The sequence below is a fragment of the Mustela nigripes genome, chromosome 9 (genome assembly GCF_022355385.1).
Source record: "Mustela nigripes isolate SB6536 chromosome 9, MUSNIG.SB6536, whole genome shotgun sequence".
Taxonomy (NCBI): domain Eukaryota; kingdom Metazoa; phylum Chordata; class Mammalia; order Carnivora; family Mustelidae; genus Mustela; species Mustela nigripes.
This window is the reverse complement of record NC_081565.1, coordinates 30,895,504-30,920,353: the sequence shown is the minus strand read 5'-3', so window position 1 is coordinate 30,920,353 and position 24,850 is coordinate 30,895,504. Positions and strand designations below refer to the sequence as shown.

Below are 24,850 nucleotides of genomic sequence, written 5' to 3'. Positions count from 1 at the left end.
AAACCACTAATATTTAGAACTAGACTTTTAGAATAAAAAGCCTCATCCATTTACTCACTTCTGAGGGTCAAGAAAAGATAGTATCAACATGGAAAGATGGTCAGCACAATTGCTGTCCTCCTCCAAGAGACTTTCTCCATTTCATAAGGATGACTCCATCCACTTGACAAGCTTTCCTTCTCTATCCATTACCTTACAAAAAAAAAAAAAAAAAAGGTCTCTTATATGCCAGATATGATGCAAAGTATCCTATATAACATATATCTCAATTCTGCAACCTTACAAAATAATCATCCCTACTTTTAAAATGGAAAATTTGTGGATCAGAAAAATAAGGAAATTTGCTTAATATCAATCACACAGCTACAAAGAGGTAGAGCTGGGAATGAGCTAGTTCTTGCCAACATCAAAGTCACTCTACCTTCTGGTATTGTCATTATCCTGGCAATTCGACCCTAGAACTATTTCCATAATTCATCAACTTTTCCTGAAAAGGATATACACCTCATACATAGGCTTCCAGGTAGAGAAACCAAGTAACAAACATACATCTGAAGTAAGCCAAAATATTTCAAACAGCTTTTATTTACAAACCCATATATTATCTCTTTTACAACATTGTAACAACTCTGTAGCTGAAGTAGGAATTATACTATTCCTGTTTTATAAATGTGGAAACTGAAACTTGCCAGTATCTGGTATACAGTAAATGCAAATATTTGTTAAATGATTAAGAATCAAACAGGCTAAGTGACCTCTCCAAACCAATGGCAGAACAGGTTTCAAACCCAGGACTCTCAATTATAAAACCAATGGCCTATACAACAAAATGCAACTGTCTCCATAAACTACTGTCATCATATACTGAAGTTACATGCAAAACTAAGCACAGTTATAAAAAAAGAGGTAGGCAGATAACTTGCTCACTTAATAGTCAGACTTTTAACATGCTCTTGATAGTATAATAGTGCAATTATCAGCATCAGAAGACCACAAGAACTGGAAGCTAGTGGTGCCGACTCATTACTTAAGTGCACTCAGTTTCAGTATCCCTAGATGGACAATCTACAAATGACCCCTCCCTGGACCAAATGTATTCAAACACTTATCACTCACTGATTCTCTCATCCAAACATTTGTCAGGAAGTGTCTACTATGTACCATGAACACATTCCAAATAGTCTGTCTTCCCAGAACTCTGAAGAAGAGGTCTTTATCCCCATTTGATGTGTGAGAAAATGGAAACTCAGAAAGGTTAAATACTTTGCAAAGTGAAGTGGTCAAACTAGGAGTCACTTCCAAATTACATGAATATAAGTACATGTACACATAGGGGCACCTTCTGTATTCCTACGTAAACAGTGGTCTACCACTCTCCAAAAGGACTGAACAAGAGCAAAAATCACAAACCTACCTTGTTCAAAACATGCATGTTACTATTAAAAGTCCTTTCACATATGCACAGGAAAAAAACTGGGAGAACATCAACTGTTGGCTATGACCTACCCTGCCACATACAGAGAATATTTTTAACTAAGCAAACTGGGGGCCCACTGGGGTAAATTAGATACTGGCACACTACATCACTCCGAGCAGGAGCAACTGGGCCAGGGTAGAGGAGATAATTACTTCCAGTAACACTATTAGGAAGTTCTACCTTATTGGGTCAGGTCTGCAATTTTTTTAAAATAAAATAAAACAGAGAAAAAGGAAGGAAGGGAGAAGAGAAGAGAAGAGAAAGGAAAAGAAAAGAGAAAAGGAAAGGAAAGAGGGAGGGAGGGAGGAGCAGCAAACAGCATCCACAGTAAGAATAAGCACAACTTTGCAAAACGTGTTTGAGCTACATGACTTAGTCTTCTCCAACACAATGCACTTTATTCACGGTTATGATGACCATGCCGTCCTCCTGGCTGGTCCACGAATATGCTTGGGACACTCCCACATTTGAGACTCAGCCCTTGCCTGGAAGCCTTCTTCCTCAATAAATCCAAATAACTGACTCCCTCACTTACTTTAAGGCTCATCTCTGTGATACTTACCAACTATAACTCCCCTAAGCATTCCTGATCATCCTTACTCTAGCTCTCCCTTTTCTTTTTCCCATACACTTAACAAAATTATTATGACGCACTTAACCTGTATAAGGTATTGTATGAGAAACGAAGATCTAAGAATAAGAAAACGTGATACTTTCTGTTCTACAAAATCACAGAAGTGTGCAAATAGTAACACCTCCTAGGAGCCAGACATAATACTGGTATTAGGCCTCAGGAGTTAATAGGCAAGGTACAGTAGCAGATCCAAGACTGGAGCCCCCGTCTGACTCCTAAACTGAATACTCTTTCTAAAAAGCTTTCTCTTTAGCTAATATACTTTCAAGTTATCATTAGGGAAAAGGTTATTCAAATCTTCTGGAAGATATCCTAAGACTACAGCAGAGGCACAATTAAATAATACACTGAATGATTTCTGAAACAAGTAAAACATGCTTTTAAGGGACGCCTGGGTGGCTCAATTGGTTGAACGACTGCCTTCGGCTCAGGTCATGATCCTGGAGTCCCGGGATTGAGTCCCGCACATCGGGCTCCCAGCTCCATGGGGAGTCTGCTTCTCCCTCTGACCTTCTCCTCGCTCATGCTCTCTCTCACTGTCTCTCTCTCTCAAATAAATAAATAAAATCTTAAAAAAACAACAAAAAAAAAAAAACAAAAAACACAATGTAACACAATTTTTACAATTCTAAAACAAAATTAGGGTCTCTAAAACTGTTCAAAAATTAAAACAACAAAGAACCAAGTACTGTGTGACACTGCAATACCTCTGTTCATTGTGGGCAGATCACAAGACTTCCTATGAGACTCAGTATCCATTCTTATAGTAAAAACTGATGCCATCTAGAAAGCCTGAGGAATTAGCCAGTTTTCTAGAAAATTATTTTTACTACCAAAAAAAAAAGTAGCTCCTCTTTATTCTTAGCGCTTTCAGAATGTGAAGTCATTACAGTGTGTGCTTGTCATCAGGCCGCTGAGCTTCTACTGCACTTGGGCCAGAACCACAATAATAGAAGTCAAAGGAACTGAGAACGTCTATATCTATTTTCTCGGAATAAGCCCAAATCACACCAGTTATCTGACCCTTGAAACAGCAAAGAGACAGACTTCATTGTGGTACGGTCATTTTCCCTCTACATTTTCCAAAACTTCAAATACAACAAAACAGCTGAATGGCAGGCATGTAAATATGCAAGTATCTTGTCCAAAGAACTGACAAATGTTAACTCCATTTAACATAAGTACTAGATATTAGTCTGTCTTCATGAGATCATCTAATTTCTGGCCATTTTGAAGCAGGCAGGGGAGTCACATTAATTTGTGGATTTATCAAATCAGAAGATTAAGCTGCTTCATGAAGCCCCTTCTGATACCTGAAACAAACAACAGCTACCAACAGACTCTTTTTACAGGTAATTGTACTAAAATGTATTACTCAATAAAATGCCCCTAAAGCATCATTTCTAAAGATGCCCCCCCACAAAAGGGATTTTACCACAAACTGCAGCTCTTTATTCCAAGGTCAGAATCACATTCCATCAGAATGCCCACTGGATTCTCAAAACAGTCTATTCAATCTTACCCAATTTTCAACTGAAAAACTAAGGCCTCAATAAAGAAAATGACTTGCCCTAAGTGACCTTGTGAACAAGTAGAAGAATCAATACTAGCACATAAACTCTTACTTTCTAGTTTTAACTAGTGTTCTCTCGTGCCTTCTTAAATCTGCTAACAAGCAACCAAAAGCCAAATCTGTGCTCACTGATAAGATTACTGATATTTCCCAGATTATTATTGGAGAGGAAGACATATGTTCCTCAAAAGCCTTAAAACACTATTTGAGGCATTTTCCTCTTTTTTTCAGTTTGTCTTGGTTTCTGAGACCGACTTCAAGAGCAAGATCTGACCAGCACTATCCAATAGCACTTTCTGCAATAATGGAAATATTCCATAATTTGCATTGTTCAGGATAGTAGCCATTAAGCACTTGTGACTTTTGAGCACTTCAAATGTGACTACTGTGGCCGAGGAGTGGAATTTATACTCTTTTATTTAATTTTAATGAATTTTTAAATCTTTATTTCTTTATTTGGAAGAAGAGAGAGCACGAGTGGGGATGGGGAGGGGGTGGCAAAGGGAGAGGGAGAAGCAGGCTCCCCACTGAGCCGGGAGCTGTGAGATGCTGATCCCAGGATCCTAAGACCATGAACTGAGCCAAAGGCAGATGTTTAACTGAATGATCCATCAGGTGCTCCTTTAATTTTAATTTAGAGCACAACTCTAGACAATTAATACCTTCCGTCATTATTACTGCATGTGATCCACTCATGGTTCTTACATCCCTTCCTGCCTAAAACTCAAGCAAGACACTAACGGTCGAGTACCACAGAAATAAAGCTCCAATTCATTTCTTCCAGAGTCAAAAATTCTTCTAATTCCTAAAGAAAGAACTTTTTCTAAAATCTCTTAAATCCAATTACCAACCTTACCACTACTAGACTGTGATAATCTTAATGAAGAAATGGAAAAGGTACTGGCACTCTACTATTCATTCACTCAACAGGGTTTGTTTGTTTGTTTGTTTGTTTGTTTAGCAAATACCACTAGGATGTTCGAAATGATTTCCTTCTTCTCTTTCATTGCTTTTCTCTATTAGTAATGCTCATGTCTACAAACTCAGATGACTTGAAGAGATAAATGTAACGCTCAAGGTTCTACATAATGACAAAATCACATATCTGGAGGATCACAGAGATCTTGACCACAGTATTTGATTCAATGGAATCAAAACAGTTAGAATTTGATTTCAGTCTTTACAATAACATAACCACGACCTGAGATACACAACATTACAGAAGAGACTTTTGGAAAAGCAGCATTTTCCCTCCCTCCTGAATGGAGTAATTGGAACACAGGTTAGAATCCACTAATGACCATGATTTTATTTCAGCTGAGGTAATAATGAGTTGTTCTAAAGGAAACTGCTGAAGGCTTTTGCCAACTTCTTTAGGGCCAATTCTGACATCTGGCCATGTCAGCAAGACAGACAACAAAACTTCTTTAAAAACAAAACACCACAGGTATTCAATTCCAGTAAGAGATCTATTAAGTTATTGAAAGGCACAACCCTTTCTATTCATTCCATTCGGGGCTGAAAATCAACCCATCAATTTAACCCTTCCAGGCCCTACTCAGCTTTCCTCAAGAAGACTTCTCTGATTCGCCCACTGAGAAGTAATCTTTTTCAAACATCTACAGCTGTACTTCCCCTACGTTAATGGTCATATATGAAGCAGCTGTGTACACTGTTAAAGTGCAGACTGATCCAGCCAGGGATGGGTTGAGGACATTGGAAGAAACCCAGAGTTGATGCAGATGCCTAGGCTTTACAAACACACTTCTGGTAGCAAGATCTATAAACCATTTCCACAAATACCTTAAGGGTACCTATCACTTTCCTTTTGGAATTTTAACTATTTACATACACATCTTCTCTCCCCAAATGAATTATAAATTTCTAGAAGTATGACATGCATCTCAATTTTATTTTTCTCTTCCACAGCAGATAGCAAACAGGCATTCAAATAACAGGAAGAAAGAATAATACCAATGATATAAAGTTATTGCAGCCAGAGCCACAGATAATTCCTCTATATGGAATCAAGGACAAGCTAAAGATCAGTAAATGCTATGAAAAGCCAAACTTTTTAATCACTTCCTTGGTTAGGTGAAATAGAGTACAGCAATGGGCAGTATCAGAAAAGCTGTGACCAAATAATGTTATTCCTTGCACTGGATCAGAGTGAGGAGACATAGACCTGCAACCTGTTAAAAAGTCAGATTTTTTAAGAAGATGGTCAATTACATATTAAATATATTAATTATGGAAGATACAGAAATATCCTTTCTGAAAAACAAAATATACTATACAAAAAATACTTGAATCACGGAATCCAATGTGCTTACCTTATACACTAAAAAATTTAGTTAGGTGATTTATCTAAGGTTACAATGTTAAGTACATGCAAGAGACAGAACATGTACAGAACGTGTACAGAGATACATTAAATCCAGAATTCTTTGCACTCTGCTACCTCTTGAACAGAAGTTAAACCAATCAACAAAGGAGTAACACTCTTCATTGTTCCTAAACTATATCTTGTGAGTGTATCTATTCTGAATTACTAGAGGAAATCAAAGTAAAAACAACTTCTTGAAAATGGGACAAATAACATGAACCCATACACAGAGAATAATAAATGGTCAATAAATACAAAAAATATTCAGATTAGGTTGCAATGAAAGAAATGTAAATAAAAATCAGATGCCAATTTTGGTTTACTAAATTGGTAGAGATTACAAGAACAGTCACTGCTGATTAGAGTGTGAGGACTCCACATACTCATACATTGTTGGTAGGTATACACAGAAGTACAACTTTTCAGCAAGGCCATTTGGTACAATGTACCAGAAATCCTAAAGAATAGACATATCATGTGAACCCCGAAATACAATTCTAGAAAAGTATCCTGAGGATGTATTTGGAGATTTGCAGTAAACATCTTTGCATGTATCTTTCGTACATTTTTTCTGTGAAAAATTGGAAATAACCAATAATCTAAATGTCTTAACAAAAGATGAAGTAAATTAAAGTGCATCTAAAGGCTGAGTTATTATAAAGCTATTAAAAATCACAGTGAGTATAGAAAAATTTTTTTAAAGATTTATTTTATTTTAGAGACAGAACGTGCACAAGGGAGCAAGGGGGAGGGGCAGAGGGAGAAGGAGAGAATCTTCAACAGATTCCCCAGCGAAATCAGACTGGGGAGGGGGAGGAGCAGGGATCAACCCCAGGACCCTGAGATCATGACCTAAGCCAAAATCAAGAGCTGGCTGTTTAACCAACTGAGCCACTCAGGCACCCCTAGAAAATAGTTTTCAATAACTGCAGCAATCAGACATCTTCTCCAAGATTTTTATAAGTTTAACCCACCAGAAATATTACGCAATTCTGAGACGATAGTATATTCTCATGCTGCATCATAGAATCAACTAAAGAAATGAGTTAAGAACTCTAATGCAAACGGCCTTTACCCATAAAAAACTCTATCACATTCATATTAAAAAACAAATCAAAATGCACTGAGATATCATTTCTCACCAATCACATTGACAAACACCCTATCTGTCCATATCATACCTTATTAACAAGGATATATGGAAATCCTGTTACAATGTTGGAAAATCACTAGCAAAAACATGTATGCACCAGATAATCTTTGCAGAACTATTTGCTACAGCAGAAGAAGGGAAACAAGTGGATCTGGTACATCTACCAAAGGAAGCAATAAGCAGTTTAAGAAGAAATAAGGAATATTTCTATCCTGATCTCTAGGATACACTTTTTTAAAAAGTTTTTATTTAAATTCTAGTTAGTTAACATACAGTGTAATATTACTTTCAGGCGTACAACTTAGTGATTTAACATTTTCATACACTTTAAAGTTAAAAAAGAAAAAAAAAGTAAAGTATAATAAGCTACGGTTTATCAAAGGGGAGGGAGAAACATATACACACACATACAAGCAGACTGCTGAATCTTTAAAAAATAATTTTAAAGTTTCTTACATTAGGAGGGATAATACCATACAGAGAGGAACAGAAGCTAGATTCGTCCAAATAGTTTGCTTTATGGATTTAGTTTTAGAAGCAGTAAATTTTACATAATTATACACTAGAAGGTAAGTTTTTGAAAACTAAAAAATGAAAGCTAAATGAAACAAACTATACCAAACTATACACTGAGTTGTGGTTGAGACCACATAAATTTAATTACAAATTTATAGGAAACACAAGGAAGAGAGAAACATAAAACCACACACAGGGATACCATCAGCAATATCCAAATATGGAAAATTCTGAATGACAGAGGATCTAGTTCCTCAACAATAAATTAAAAAATGAAGGGGTCTGGGTGACTCAGTCCGTTAAGCATCCCACTCCTGATTTCAAATCAGGTCATAATCTTAGGGTCCTGAGATTGGGCCCAGCATGGCTCAATGCTAGGCGTGAAGACTGCTTAAGATTCTCTCTTTCTCTCTCTCTCTAGCCCTTCCCCTTTCCTGCACCCTGCAAACCGCACCCCACTCTGCTTATCACTGCCTTCTCAAAAAAAAAAAAAAAAAAAAAAGCACACACAACTGGAAGCAATTTCCCAATCCAGGTATTTCATACACAGAGCTGTTAACAGAGAATCACTGCTGTCTCCAGCACTCCAATCATCCACAAAACATGAAGAACAAATATGAAAACTAAAGGACATTTAGTTTGCCTTATATATTCAAATATGAAATATATATGAAATCCCAAGAAAAAAGTTACCACATTGAGCTTGTGCATTTAGTTACCCATCCCAGAAAGGCTTTTTAAGCATTAGAGTGCTACAATCCAAAATGTTTCTGAGATCAGGAAAAAAAAAATTATTTTTTACTAGGAAGTCTAAAGATTATATGCTTCAGCTATTATCTTAAGAACACCACTAACTCTGAACACTCTGAACAGATTTAGTTCTTTAGGGCTGAGGTATAGTTTGCCTGAAAAAAAAAAAAGTACTGTAGTAAGAGAACATATGGCTTTTTAGTGCAGGCCATCTGAGGGAAAAATGATGACCTCAGCTAGGTGGGAACTTGGATATTCGATGACTGTATGTGGGAGGGAGTAACTTGAAGTCTGAGAGGGGAAGTTGGAGGGTGGAGGAAGAAAGTACATTGGGGAAGATAAAGGATATATTTTTTAACAGGTGGGATGCTGATGAAGCAGGTTCCATCACTAGGACAGAATTACCAGTTAGATAGCTCAAGTAGTGATTAAACAGATGTTTTATATATATTTGCTAACTAATCTAGGATAATTAAAACTGCTTTGGTAAACACTGTGTTCAAACTGAATCTAGCTTGACTTGTAATTCTGGTTTATTAAACCTTTTCTTGGGCTTTATTTTCAAGTCCATTAACTTTATAAGTATTCTCTAAAATGTCTTCTAAGTTTCTATTCCTCTATGTTTACTTAAATATACAAACTGTTAATTAGATTTTAGAATTATTGGGGGAAAATCTTTTTATATTTAAATAGATTTGTAGGTTTTCTATAAAAAGTATGAATTATTTCAAAATAAATACTTTCTCCTTCTTAAACTAAGTTTTGTAAGCAAACATACCATTCCAGGGAAGTACATCTGATGTAGTTTTCCTATTCAGTATTTCAACTTTTCTAATGTCTTAGGATTTTTGTCCTTTGTTTTTTTGGTTGATTTTATTTTTGTTTTTGGATTTTTTTGTAACCTAAAAGTAATTTCTAGCAGACAACTCACAAGTGAGAGCATTTTATCATTTTACAGATAGGGAAAAGATTAATATCTAGTATCTTTAAAGTAAGAGTAGTCTTTAATAACAATGAATTTTATTCCAGTACTTCTAAAAGGAAGAGAAGCACAGTGTATAAATGCAATTACCAAAAAGAGCTCTCTACAGAATATTTTACTCTATAGAAAAGTCACTGCTGTACAAGAAATGGCAGTAAGACAATTCATCATTTAATATGACATGTGTATATCCAACTCTTAGTTCTCAAAAGTACTTTGACATCCCCTTTAGTTTTTCATAGTGCTTCTTCTCTGAGAAGACCCAAATACTGTATATGGCTTTTTAATAGGACTTGCAAATCAAAAGGAAAAAATGGAGAGAGGGAAAGAAAGGTGGGGGAGGTGGTAAAGGGGGAGAGTGAAATTAAGAATTCCAAATACAAATATTAAAAGTGTAACGTGCTATGGTGGAATAAGCATCGCAAGTCAAGAAACGGGCCTCAAGTCCCGGTTCTGCCAGTAACCAGCTAGCTATACAAGTCACTTAATTATGAGTCACTGAATTATGCTTTTTAAATTGTTAAAAAAAAAAAACAATAAGTGAGTTTGACCTACTGTTCATCTTAAATTCGGTTTCCAAAACCTACCACAATTAAAGTATTTTCCAATATTGCATGATAATAGCTCGATTAAAGGTACGTCATTTTGCCATATGGAGTCCGTCCTTCACTTTTTTCTCAATTTGACCTGCAGCCTGAATTACTTGGGCTGTACATTCGAGGTGTACTTTGGAGGAAGAGGGACTGGGTTCCTTTACAGGATGGGATGGAGCCAAGCAGGTGAGGAAGTTTAGGAATGAGTGCAAATATATGCAGAAAACCTGGTCATTCTTAAATCACGAGCACTGGCAATTCTGCTTAAATTTCGGAGAGGGGGGATGTGTGACAAATCTGAGGTTGGCCTTGAGCTGAGGTTTTCAGAGAGGCACTGTCTCCACCCTTCAAACCTTTATTCCCCGGGTGGACTCCAAATCTGCCTCCAGTTCCGGGTTCCCAACCAATCGCATCAAGCCACAACAGAGCCCTCTGCCAACCCGGGCACCGTTTCAGAGCTCTGGCGTGAGATTCCCAGGACCCCAGCACCTGTCGGCCTTCCCAAAGGGAGGGGGTGGGAGGGAACAGTAGGTCTGTCTCCCGTCCTTTTCAATTCAAGCTCCCAGCAGGTCCAGGAGCCCTCGAGCCTGAAACAACCTCCGTTAGCCTGGGGGAAGGGAGAGCTCCTCGCCCGTGACCCTCCCACGTATCCTTCTCCCAAGGCTAATTTCTCCAGTTTCCAGGACCCAACCTCCGACCGTGGTTTCTCAGGCCTCGGGTACCGCGGGCCTGGGAAGCGTACAGACGGATGCAGAGAGTGAAGGCAGCGGGGGAGGGTGCACTCCTCGCTACCGGAGGAAAAAATAGGAAGGCAAGGGTGGAGGCAGCTGTGTTCCCCCCTTAGCGAGGGCGTGAGGCCGTCCGACAGTCGGTCGAAGGGTCTGTCATTCCTTCACTCACTCACCAGGAGCAGCAGGGAGCATCTGAGGTCGGGTAAGGATAGGAAGACGGCAGGATTCATGGTAACGCCGGGGTTCGCGGCTGGGACTGGGCAGGGTTGGGTTGGGTTGGGTTAGGAAAGGGCTGGGCTCCGGGAGCCGGCGGCAGCGGACGATCCTCCCGGCAGCGGCACCTCGTCCTCTGGACCCGGAGCTCCAGCGGCGAACACCCGGGACAACTTCCAGAGAGGCCTCGCACGCCCTCACTTCCGGGTCCTGCCCACCTCGGAGCATATTGGGAAATGTAGTCCTGAACGCCTCTCGCTGAGTACGTCATCGGGCATCCAGAACTTCTTTCCCATCAGGCTCTCGTCGCAGGTCCACAGACTCCTCCGCGCGCGGGGTCCTGTGGGATAGAAAGGGCGGAGGACGACGAACCTCTGTTTTTAGAGGATGGGAACTACAATTCCCAGAGGGAAGTGCGGTCGAGCGCCTCGGGCGGCCTTCGGAGGGGGTTCTTCTAGTTTCAGCACGCTGGGGTCTCTCCCAGACGGATGTAGTGTACAGTCCTGGCGGGAGGGGCGGCCCACTGCGGGGTCGTACCTCCTGGAGCCGCCCCCGGGACGTGAGTCCTGGAGGAGGCGAGGGTGAGTAGGAAGGGGCCTGGCTGGGGAAACTCCCGATCGATCTGCATCATTGCCTTGGTTCCTGACTGAGACTCCAGGCCCACCTGACCTGGGCTCTGGCCTGATCCTTCATCACTAGCCTCCTCGCCTGTTGCCTCTTCTTTCTGCGCTAATTACTGCATTATAAAGTCGGCCACCTCTCAGGGCCGCAGTTGAATGAGTCGATGACTTCTCCCTAATTGTCTCTGGGTTTGTGTAGGGAATTGATGTGGGATAATATGGGAAAGCACATTGTAAACTGAAAAGCTCAGTGCGACTGTGATTACTACTAATGCATGGATCGCTCCTACAGGATAATTACGGAATTCATTAGCCAAGCAATTGAGGATCTTAATCTGGCCCTAGTTAGCTCCCCAGCCTCATCTGCAAACACCGAGCCAGGTCCACGTGTCCCAGATATTAACCACACAATCAGTACTAAGTTCTTGGGAGGCATGCTGCTGAAAACAGTTCTGCTTTCTTGAGGTTCTCCGTACTCCTTGCCTGTACTCTAGCTTTCCTGCTGCCATGGAATGGATTTAGCCCTTTCTCTATCTAGAATGCCATCTCAAGTGTCACCATCTCTGAGAACTTAACCAAAAAACCAACCCTTTAGTCCTGATCAGAAAGACTTTTCTTTCGCTTGTGACTGCTGCACCACTATTTTTGTACTGTTGTAATTATTAAAGCATTTATTACACTGGCTGGTTTTATGATTGGTTAATGGTATCTGTACATTTTATAGGACTTTATAATTGACTAAGCGGTTTTACTATTCATCTCTAAAAATTATTTGCTAAAAAAAAGAAGCACTGTTTGTGTGTGTGTGTGTGTGTGTGTGTGTGTGTGTATAAATATATTTGGGATTTTTCTTGAGCTAGTAAAGGGCCCTAGAGAACCTTCCCCAGGTGGCAAAATTAGATAGTGGTAGAACCAAGACTTTTAGTTAGGTCTCTCTCTTCTAGTCTTGTATTCTTATCTCTAGGCCACTTCACTACCTCTCTCACAGAAAATACAGAAATGGAGAATTTTAAAAGAGCAGATGCTCAATGAGTATGACCTCTTTAGTCCAAGAAATTAAACTTTGATCCTGCTCGCCCTCTGGACTTAGCACTCAACCTATGACTTTTCACTGGACAAATATTGACTGATACCAGCTATGTACCTGTTACTGTGCTAAGTGCTAATAATTATGGGGTGAAATGTATATAACTGAGATCAAACTTTCATCTATTTTTCAAAGGGTATGAAGAGGTTTGGGGCGGGGGAGATTATGCCTAAAACTCTGATCACTTAGAATCTGAATTGGCATGTATTAGAGTTCAGAACAGTGCCTAGCACATAGCACTCAACTTACTGAATGAATCAATGTCGTCTTTTTCATTGCTCATATTTTACAGAAAATCAGAGAGCTGAGGTAGCCTAAGGGCACTCTGCTTATTATTAACAGAATCAGGCCTAGAGCCCTCCTCCAATTCCTCCTTTCCTGTGTTTCTACCTCCACCCGTTTTGCAGCTTCTTTCAAGTAACTTCAGCATAATCCTGCCTGTGACAGTGGTTTTTCTGACATGACAGAAGTGTCTCACAAAGCCCATATTTTCTGCCAGCATGTTAACTCAAATTGTCAGCAAAATAAAAACATGAAGAGCTGACCTTTACCAAAATTAAGAAAACACTTTGACTTTAAGGCAGAATTTGAACCAATAATCCTTGTCAATGACAACACAAGTACTAACTCATCACTGGTGATAAATTTCTCCTACAAAGCTCCCAGATCCTCTGAAATCAGAGATTGGAGTGACACTTTTTGGTGAAATCAGAAGAGGGCTTGTCTGCCCTTTTGGCAGCTGTTAATTAGCTGATTAGCAGCTGCTTTCTTTAGATATGCATGTATGCTCCAGTTTACCACGCTCCGCATGACTCCTTTTGTTTCTTACACTTTGTACCCTCCCGGTAGGTAAAGCCTGGTCCTTGCAGGCATTCAACTTTGATATGGTATCTTGCCTTTAGGAAGGAAGTTTAACATCATTGATGGAACTACCCCTTTTTCATTCCCATCAGGTGTTTGAATTCTTCATGCTGTGTTTCTGACATAATCCAGCCTCTGCTACAACAGCCTTGTGCTGGACAGCTCACGGTTTCTATGCAACTAATGCATTTCTAGAAGGTTCTAGCAAACCATATCAGACTACCAGTCAGAACAAAATTTTCCCAATGAAATATGGTTGACCCTAATGATGTAGTTTTCCAAGCGAAATCCTAAAGTCAAGAGGCATAAGGAGAGACAAATAAAAATTCTTCCTTTCGTCAGGATGAGAGAAAAAAGTACTATTTATTTTTTTTAGAAGTATGCAAATTTTAGCACTTAAATCTAGTTGATTTTGACCTGACGATGTGGCTTGTTCATCATCTTTATTCCCAACATCAGTTCTGATGTTTAGTATTATGTGGCATCAAATCAGAAGTCACTGTGGCTTGGGCACCTGGGTGGCTTAGTCCCTTAAGCATTTGCCTTCAGCTCCAGGTTCTGGGATCTAGCCCTGTGTCAGTCTCCCTGCTCAGCAGGAAGTCTGCTTCTCCCTCTCCTTCTGTGATCTCTCTTGCTCTCGCTCTCTCTCCAATAAATAAATAAATACATATATTGAAAGAAAAAGTCTCTGTGGCTTTTGAGCCCTATGCCTAAGGTTAAATACTGAGCCTTTTTTTTTTCCTCAAATAACCCCTGATACTGAGGTGCCTGGGTAGCTCTGTCATTGTGTGTCTGCCTTTGGCTTGGATCATGATCCTGGGGTCCTAGGATCAAGCCCCACATCAGGCTCCCTGCTCAGCGGGAAACCTGTTTCTCCATCTCCCACTCCCCTGCTGTGTTCCCTCTCTCACTATCTCTGTGTCAAATAAATAAATAGAATCTTTAAAAAACAAAAAAAGATAACCCCTGGCAAGAGTCTTAGGAGCTGCCAGCTCTCTCATTTTACAGATGAGCAACTTGTACAAAGGGTCATCTAATTTGCCACAATATGGCAATTCTAGGTAGGACCAGAACCGTAGACTTTTCAAATCCTTGTCAAATATCTCTCTCTCTTTTTTTTTTTTTTAAGATTTTATTTATTTGAGAGAGAGTGAGAGCAGAGCAGCGGGGAGCAGCAGAGGGAGAGGGAGAGAAAAAAACAGACTCCCCTCCATGCAGGGAGCCCGATATGTGGGGCTCCATCCCAGAACTCTGAGATCATGACCTGAACTGAAGGCAGACACTTAACCGAATGAGCCACCCAGACAACCCCCTCATCAAATACTTCTATTCAGCCATATTTATAATATACCCACTTGGGACTGATGAAACAGCTTTCAGACATGTTTTCTGCATCTAGTCATGTTTAAATCATTGTTTCAGGGTGCTCCATTTGTTGAGAAGACTATGAACAGGTCAGAGAACTTGTTCCTTCCTGGCTCCTCATTAGCATCTCAAGTTCATGCTGCTGCTATTAATGGAGATAAGGGCACTCTCCACAGGCTCATCATAGGTGAGTTGTCCCCATGAATACAGAAACGTTAAAAATAACTCTGTTCGAAGGGAGTATGTTAATCTTAGTTTTAACTGCACTGTACTCACACATTTTAATGGCAATGTATCATTATTTATATTTCACTCCAGAAGTTGAACAGGAAAGTAATTAAGTCCTGAAACTTAAGAATATGGATTAGGATTAGGTGAAAGGTACTTGAGAAATATTTGTGTGCTTGACACTGAATCTGGCTATGTACTCCAAGGTGCTAAGAGAATTAATTCATCTTTATAGTAACAGAAATCTAGAATGAGATAGTGGATAGTGATCTTTGACATTCGGTATATACCCAAAGTACTAAAGCTTACAAATAACTTAAATTGTAATGATTTAAAATTGACTCAGTGTTCTCCCTATCATTAATTCAAATTGATTCAACATTCTCCCTATCATATATAAACAGAGAGAGAGGCTCAGTATTAAAATTCTAGAGGGAAAGAACCAACTGAGTAGGAGAGAGAGTATTCAAGGACAAAAGTGGGTAAGAATTTTTTAGATGTAGAAAACCACATTTCCACCTATGCAGAAGTCATTAGTCTTTATTTCAAGAAAAGAAATAAAAATGTATATTGTTTTTAATCTTTTTACACACCAGTGTCTACTGACATGATTGACAACTTGGGGCTTTAAAATAAAGTCCATACTACTTAAATTTCCATACTGGTTCCATCAGAATTCATTTTTGTCCTACATCCCCAGTTTCTCCAAAATCTTCTATCCATGCACCCTAACCTCTGGCTAGGCTTTCCGTTCCCCCAAATGTCATGAATTTTGTCTTACTTTTCTCTATATATCTGTCTCCTCTCCTCTTTTCTATCTCCCACTTCCTTATCCTCTTCTCTGCTATACTCCTACTTATCTTTATTTTTTTTTAAAGGATTTTATTTATTTATTTGACAGACAGAGGTCACAAGTAGGCGGAGAGAGAATAAGGGAAGCAGACTCCCCGAGGAGCAGAGAGCCAGATGCGGAACTCGATCCCAGGACCTTGGAATCATGACCTGAGCCGAAGGCAGAAGCCCAACCCACTGAGCCACCCAGGCACCCCTCCTACTTATCTCTAAAGACAAAATTCTTTTACTATATACTCTGTGAAGGTTTCTCTTCTCTATCAGAAACATTATCTCCTGATACCTCAGCTTCAAATTAGCTACCTGCATTCACAGTTACTCCTTGGAACGGGATATCTTCAGTAATCTCTGAGTCAGTCATTCAAACATTCCACCATTCAATTGAAACTCTCTTGCTTCCAGTTCACCTACAGATGAGAACAATAGTTTTTCTTTTTTTTTTTTAAGATTTTATTTATTTATTTGACGGAGAGAGACACAGCGAGAGAGGGAACACAACACGGGGAGTGGGAGAGGGAGAAGCAGGCTTCCCACCAAGCAGGGAGCCCAATATTGGCCTCAATCCCAGGACTCTGGGATCTTGACCTGAGCTGAAGGCAGATGCTTAACGACAGAGCCACCCAGGCACCCAAGGGAACAATAGTTTTTCAAGGGGCACCTGGGTGGCTCAGTCGGTTAAGTGTCTGCCTTCAGCTCAGGTCATGATCTCGGAGTCCTAGTATGGAGCCCCATGTGGGCTCCCTGCTCAGCTGGGAGCCTGCTTCACCCTCTCCTCCCCACTTGTGCTCTCTCACTATCTCCATCACTGTCCCCACCTCTCCCAAATAAATACATAAAATCTTTAAAAAAAATTTTTTTTCAAGTCACTGAGACTAGCAATCCATTATCTTCTGCAGTTTTGAATACGCATCTCCTTCTGTCTTTACTTGCCCCGCCATTCAGCCCTGATTCCGTGATCGACTACTAAAATTTTTACCTTAGAAAAATCAACTTTTCTCCTCACCGGTGGAACTTGGCTGCTGCAGTCGGAACCGTGGACAGACCTAATCCATAAACCTCTGCCAACCCCTGAACAATCCCACTGGTCGCAGAGACCATAATGTGGTTACCTGCTTCAGGGAGGCAGTCCGCACTGGCCCTTCATCCCACCGCACTTCTCCATAAAGAGGATTTCCTACCTTCTCATTCTGCCGAAACCTCTGACCGCCAGTCCGCCCTCCTTCCATTCTCACCTAATGCTTCATGTTCCCCACAGAAAATGAAGACTTTAGTAGGAACTCCCTCGCCTTTCAGCATAATATCTGCAAATCAGACTACATCTGCACGCGTCTTCTCTGTTTCTGCCAAAACACAGCAAATACGCCTTTCTGCCAAAGGTACTCCAACATGCTCTCTCTTCCATTATTCCATCCTTTCCTACCTTTCCAGGAACTTGCTACCATTTTTTTTTTAAGACTTGTGGTTATGGGGCGCCTGGGTGGCTCAGTGGGTTAAGCCGCTGCCTTCGGCTCGGGTCATGATCTCAGGGTCCTGGGATCGAGTCCCACATCGGGCTCTCTGCTCAGCAGGGAGCCTGCTTCCTCCTCTCTCTCTCTCTGCCTGCCTCTCCATCTACTTGTGATTTCTCTCTGTCAAATAAATAAATAAAATCTTTAAAAAAAAAAAAAAAAGACTTGTGGTTATAACCCCTTTGACCTTTTCTTCTATTTCATATTCTTCCCATCAATATTTAAACATGCTCTGTTGTCTCTATCATTTAAAAAATCCCTTCCCTATTCCTTCATCCCCCTCTGGGTATTTTCATATGTCTCCACGTCCCATCATAACTGTATCAGTCACAGGCTGAACTGCTCTGGCAGTGACTTAAGAAAGGGAGAAGAATAGGGCCACCCGGGCGGCTCAGTTGGTTAAGCACCTGCCTTTAGCTCAGGTCATGATCCCAGAGTCCTGCTCAGTGGGGAGCCTGTTTCTCCCTCTCCCTCTGCCTGATGCTCACTCTGCTTGTGCTCTTTCTGTCTCTCTTTCTCTCTCTGTCAAATAAATAAAATCTTTTTAAAAAATAAAAAGTAAAGGTCGACGTATATTTTATTCCCATCATAGTGCAGATGTAAGTGGGCAGCCTATGGTGGGTAGAAATCTCCACTTCACAAAATCATCTAGGACTTGGCTCTGCCATTGTCAACATGTGGCTTCCATCTGGGGGGCAAAAGCAGATGCTTCTGTTGTAGCCATAGCCCCGCCAGCAGGAGCAGGGGGAGTTCAGTAAAGCCATTTGTCATTTAGGAGGACAGGACTTAGGCACAGAGCCACACCGTGGACAAAGGAAGCTAACGTGTCTCTCCTTTGATGGCATCATGCCCAGCTAAAATTCAGGGTGCTCGATTCTTAGAAAAATCCGAATGGATATGGGGAGCAATTATCACTCTTTGTACCACAACCAAGATTCTTTACCTCAGTCCACTCTTTAATTAAGAGAAAACAAAACAAGGGGCACCTGGGTGGCTCAGTCGGTTAAGCATCCATCTCTTGATTTCAGCTCCAGTCATGATCTCAGGGTTATGAGATCGAGCCCTGTGACATATTCCACACTCAAAGGGGAGTCTGCTTGAGGTTCTCTCTCCCTCTCCCCTCCTCCACCCCACCCCCTGGCTTGTGCATGCACACGTGCACAGACCCTCTCTCTAAAATAAATAAATAAATCTTTTTTTAAAAAAAATACTTATTCTGTGAGAATAAACAGGGTCTATTTAATCCATCACTGTATCTGCAAAATCCAGAACAGTACTCAGCACATAGTAGGGACATAAGATATATTTGTTGAAGGAGTCAATAAATGTTGTAATCATTCTTTTAAGTACCTGTCCTCCCAAGAAGCCTATAATCGTCTTGAGGGCCGGGATTAATTGTGAATCGAGTTGAATTGAATTAAATTAAGTTAAATTAAATTGACTTGAGGGGCAGGTTTGCGCTAAATTCCATTGGAAATTTTTTTTTAAGTCAGACTACCTCAAGGAAGAACATCTTATAAAATGAACTGTTTATGGTTTTAATGAAAAATAACCTTCAAAAGAAATAAAACATAAATTAAAAGTGGTTGTACAGGTTCAGTCATGCAAATTAACAATTGTGTTACATAACAAAACTTGAAATCTTCCTATGATTTTAAATCCCCCCCAAAAAGATTTTCTTAAGGAAAAAAATCCTTCAAAACAAAGCAGAAAAAATTATGTGAAACTAGTATAGAGCTGATAAATTTACTTTATAAATGTGTTCCCTCTGTGTTCTATCACCTTGTCTCCTTACCGACTTTGAGCTGTAACCCTGCTCATCCTTTCAGAATTCTGCCATTATGTTGTCTGTGCAGAGACAGACATACCTGTGCTCTTGGCATTTCCTAGTATTTGTATATCCCTCCCAAGACAACAACCATGTCATCTTAAATCTCAGTGTATCTTACGTCTTCTTTTATGTAGTGCATCTTGATGATCTCTAAATATATGCTATTTCTCTTTCCTAGACTAGTAACGTAGTACTACAGGATGAATTCTTTTTTTCCTCAATCTTTGCTCACCAACTGCTCACTGAATTCATTCACTTTCACATTTTCTGTTTTCCCTTCTCTGTTTCCATGGAGAAGTATGTCAGTGATGTGTTCAACTCCATGGAAACAGATGAGCATCTCTTTCTACATACACAACTAATTAAATCGAACACTTTCTCTGCCACCCATTGTTCTGGAGGAGGACTGAAGAGGCTTTCCCTGAATGAGACATCATTTTAGTAGCAATTTTTAGTGTCTAACCTAATACAACGGATTAATGTTTTAACACAATATTACATCCTCGATTCAGATACCTTAAGGCTCAGTCCTGGGCTGTAAAAGCAAAAACATACATAGTAAATTCCTCATATACCATGGCTATCATTTGTAAATATGTAGTTTTTTCTCTTAACTCAAATAATTTGAATACCAGCGATATAGTTGATAATAGAAGTTAGTAGATTCATTTTATTACTATACAATGTAGTATCATAGAAAGAATGTGGGTTTTAGAGTCAGATAAACCCAAATTTTGAGTTTTTGTTTTGTCACTTACTAGCAGTATTCCCCCAGATAAGCCACTTAATCTTTCTGAGTCTCAATTCCTTATCTGAAAACTATGGACTATAATACTTTGCTTATGTGAGAGTTCATCAGGACAATGACCGTAAAACATCAAGGGTGACTATAGTTAATAATACTGTATTGTTTATTTGAAAGTTTCTATGAGAGTAGATCTTAAAAGTTCTCATCACGAGAAAAAAATTGTAACAGTGTGGTGACAGATGTTAACTAGATTTACTGTGGTGATCTTTTCACTATGTATACAATTATCAAATTATTATGTTATACACCTGCAACTAATATAGTGATATATGCCAAGAATATCTGAAAAAAAAAATTTAGCATCACACCTGACACATAGTAGACAATATATATAGGACCTTAGCTTTGCCCAGTGGCAGTATTGTAGCCAATGAGGTTTATCCGAGGCGCAATTATTGTTAATTAAAGAGGACCTTATTACTGTTATTGTCAGGTTGGACTTATAGTGAAATGATCGAGTCTTACATAGTTTCAGAAATATCTTAAAATGGAAAATCACTAAATGCAATGGAGAATAATACTGTTTGCTTTGTGAAGACTAAACAGAATAATTTGAAGATATGCATAGTGTGTAATGATTGGTCCTGTCATCACTGCCAGTAGTGTTTGGGTTGTTTGCAGTGGTAAAGTGACAAGGCAGCACCATGCTGATTCTCCTACAACTTTTGATGCCCTATCAATGTCCTAAACAAGTGCAAATCTCTAAGTTGTCTTCTCTCTTTGTTTATGACATCTCCCCACACAGTAGTTAGGTTGGGCGAGGGGTCTCATAAGTGGTAGAGTAGTGACATTATTCCAAGTTAGGTCTTCCTTTACCTCAACAATGACCTTAAATGCTAGGGTCACTCAATGTTTTATAAATGCTTATAGACATATATAGTTGTTTTTTTTTAAAGATTTTATTTATTCATTTGACAGACAGAGATCAAAAGTAGGCAGAGAGGTAGGCGGAGAGAGAGAGAGGAAGGGAAGCAGGCTCCCTACTGAGCAGAGAGCCAGACACGGGGCTCCACCCCAGGACCCTGAGATCATGACCTGAGCTGTAGGCAGAGGCTTTAACCCACTGAGCCACCCAGGCGCCCCCATATGTAGTTATTTTTAAAATTTTTTACTTGCTTATTTATTTGAAAGAGAGAGGGACTGCGAGTGCACAGACATACGCCAGTGCCTGAGCCAGGGGAGGGACAGAGGGGGAGGGAAAGGGAGCAGCAGATTCTGTACTGAGCATGGAGCCCAACACAGGCTCGATCTCACCACCCTGACATCATGACCTGAGCTGAAATCAAGAGACGGACGCTCAACTGACTGAGCCACCCAGGCACCTCTATACATATGTGTTTATGGACGTACATGTTTATATACCCATACTAATAAAAATAATGAAATTAGCCAGCATTTCTTAAAGTTATGTTATATGTGCCAGGCCCTGTGTTGGTACTTTGCAACTCATTAACTCATTAACCAGCAAAATACTACAAAGAGTTTTGGGTCCTCTTGTTACCCTCATTTTGAAAATAGATGAGGAAACTGAAGTATGGAGAGATTCAGTAACATGTCTAATAAGTAACAGAGCTTAGACTGAAGCTTGGAAGTCTGATTCCAAAGCTCATTGGAACTGTGGATCCTCCAAGCAGGGAAGGTATTTCTGTATGCACATGCACATTCATATATATGAACACAGAGAGAATAAGAAACACAAGAGAGGAAGAACTGATTAGGTCTGAACCTTGACTGGTGAACTTAATGGTTATCTAGGCTGGACCGATCTTTCTTACTTTCTTTCTTTTTTTAAGATTTTATTTATTTGCCAGAGAGAGAGTAGGAGAGAGGGAGAGTACAGGCAAGGGGAGCAACAGGGAGAGGGAGAAGCAGGCTCCCCACTGATTAAGGAGCCAATGTGGGACTCAATCCCTGGACTCTAGGTTATGACCTGAGCTGAAGGCAGATGCTTAAGTGACATTAAGCCACCCAGGCGTCCCTAGGCTGGATTTTTCTAAATGATTTTTTGCGCTACAGGTCTTTTTGGTAATCTGATAAAGTTTACGGACACCTTCTTAAAAATATATTTTAAGAGCTTTAAATATGATATATAAGAATCCAAAGAAAAGCAGCTATATTGAAATACACATGTTAAACTATTCTAAAATTATAATATAGTAATATGCCTACAATCATATTTTATTAATATATTAAATAGCAAGGTCTAATGGAAGATCTAATAGCTATGATAATTTCAAAATGTCAGTGATTATAGGGGCATCTGGGTGGCTCAGTCCATTAAGCACCAGCTCTTGATTTGAGCTCATGTCATGATCTCAAGGTCCTGGAATCGAGCCTTGAATTGGGCTCCATGCCCAGCTGGGGAGTCTGCTTGTAGATTCTCTTTCTCCTCCCCCCACAGTCCCTCTCCCTGCTCATACCCTCTCTTTCTCTAAAATAAATAAATCTTTAAAAAAAAAAAAAGAGGCAACAAGTATAAATGCTATTTTAAGATGCCAACAACAACTATAATGAGATAAAATGAATGTGAAAATATTTTGTAAAAGCTCAAGTGGCCTCAAAATATAATATGTCCCTTGTTATTATTATAATTCTCATTTTATATGTCAGGACACTGAGACTCAGAAGTTAAGAAATTCTGTTGCAATAATTGCACCGCTGAGGCTCAAACCAGCTTATTTGGTTTTGAACGCTATGCTCTTCCCATGTTGTCCTTATAAACATAGGCAAATCCTTTTTATTTTTATTATCTTTTTAAGATTTATTTATTTATTTGACAGACAGAGGTTACAAATAGTCAGAGAGGCAGGCACAGAGAGAGAGGAGGAAGCAGGCTCCCTGCTGAGCAGAGAGCCCGATGTGGGGCTCCATCCCAGGACCCTGGAATCATGACCTGAGCCGAAGGCAGAGACTTCAACCCACTGAGCCACCCAGGCGCCCCGGCAAATCCTTTTTAAATGACCACAAATGCCTTCCCAAGATTGTGACAGTGCAAAAGGTGTGACGTAAGAAGTGGGTGAGAGCAGACGAAATGCATCTCTGATGCCACACACAGGTTAACATTTGAGAGCCAGCAAAGAGGAGGTTAGTAAAGAAGCCTAGCCTGGCTCATGGTGGACAGTGTGGCGCAGTAGCTCTGGTCATCACTAGAAGCGGCAGTCGTGTCTTCTAACCGCTAAGCTGGAGCTCTGGTTTCTGCACACACCATCCCATTAGCCAAATGGAAAATGGTTATTCCTTCTGCTTCAGCCAGCCTTAAAGTAATTGCTCGCAGTGGGGCGGTGGCTTTCCCATCATGGCTCCAGCTCGGCTGCGGGAGCTGCGTCTAGGCCAAGCACATGCGGAACGCCAGCCCCCGTTCAGCGAGCACCAACTGGTCACGGATTAGAGGTTGACCCCACAGTTGCCGGAATAATTAAAACCACACAGCACACGAGCCAGCTGCTTTCTGTATTAGCTGCTTCTGACAGGAATTCCAATTCAAGTGCACTGCCGTCCAGTGAGCATTAGTTCACGTCCCAAGCCCTACCACATTTGTACAGCGTGTTGCAGTTACCAAAAGCGTCCAAACAGGAAATCGTTTTGCTTGAACGTAAAACTCAGCTGTTGTACAGACCGGAATGCATCAGCTAAATGTTATAATTGAGGGAACTGAGGAAGGGGGTAGGGTAGGTGGGTAAATGCACAGGACTCTCTCAGATACTCTCTTTTTTAGCCAAGAAGCTCAGAACCTGCCAGGACTCTCATGACTCAGAAACTAGCCATAAAGCCACCATCCCCCTAAAGCAACTCAAAACAGGACCTAAAGGAGGCCGAATGCTGCTTTCCTCATGGTAGATAGGGAAGGACTTGCTTTCAGGTTCCTCAAATACACGAATTCTGCCAGATAGGCAAGCCTAACACCTTGGATGGTGATAACATAACCCAATGAAATCTTCTGTGTTGGGAATTGTAACACTAGTCACCCAAAAACAAGTGTTTTTGATTGCAGAGAAGGCTGGACGTTTCCCTGTACCTTACAGAAGACTGGGGAAAAGCATAGCAATGGTCCTAAGTTCTGTATCCTAGGAGGTCCAGTTACTGTTAACCCCATAGTGCTGCCTTCACTTTGGTCCTAAGAAGCCTGATCAGTTAAGGGTTATCCTGGGATGTGGTGATGGACTCCATTTCTCAACATTTGTTCTTGTGACCACAGTTCCTAAATCTTCTCCCTCACTGAAGTTTTCAATGAGAATTTAAATATGAATCACCATCATCTTGCTAATCCTAGGTCCTACTGTCTTAGCTCTGCACTGGCAGACAGTGTCCGTAGAGAGTGCGTGTCCTTTGTGAAAGAAAGCTAGAGGCTGCCCTGGTTACAGCATATGCTCTACAAGTATCATTCTGACTCCAGAAGGGCTCACATGATGAAAGGAACATGCTCTACCTGTAAAGATGTTTTAGTTTTGTTAGGGAGTTTGGGCTTAAATGAGTCCTTATGTACAAACGCAGTGATAGACTCACTGGAGTCTTCTGGATGGGACATTAGAGGCCCTTGTGGAGGGGATGGTAGCTAGTCCTGTTGTACTGCTCAGAAGACTTGTGCACGGGGACTTCTGTTATCAGATATGTTGAATCAAATGCAGAACTTGCCTCCATCTTCAAAACCAAGACTCTAAAAAGGAACACCTGCCTCCTCCAGG

General features: G+C 40.4%; 2 protein-coding genes and 1 non-coding gene across 3 annotated transcripts in view; 2 read left to right on the top strand and 1 right to left on the bottom strand.

Annotated features, from left to right (window-relative positions):
* ERP44 (endoplasmic reticulum protein 44) overlaps positions 1-11,194 on the bottom strand; it is a 93,267-nt gene extending 82,073 nt beyond the window's left edge. Inside the window, exon 1 of the mRNA XM_059411196.1 lies at positions 10,969-11,194. Within this exon, the coding sequence (XP_059267179.1) occupies positions 10,969-11,025 (57 nt within the window). The 5' untranslated portion in view covers positions 11,026-11,194. The remainder of the gene's footprint in view (positions 1-10,968) is intronic.
* Positions 11,195-11,305: 111 nt separating this feature from the next.
* INVS (inversin) overlaps positions 11,306-24,850 on the top strand; it is a 165,677-nt gene continuing 152,132 nt past the window's right edge. Inside the window, exons 1-2 of the mRNA XM_059411193.1 lie at positions 11,306-11,589; positions 14,999-15,128. Of these exons, the coding sequence (XP_059267176.1) occupies positions 15,023-15,128 (106 nt within the window). The 5' untranslated portion in view covers positions 11,306-11,589; positions 14,999-15,022. The remainder of the gene's footprint in view (positions 11,590-14,998; positions 15,129-24,850) is intronic.
* LOC132025301 (U4 spliceosomal RNA) lies at positions 20,510-20,657 on the top strand. Its single transcript, XR_009406539.1, has one exon. It is a non-coding gene; the product is annotated as a U4 spliceosomal RNA (small nuclear RNA).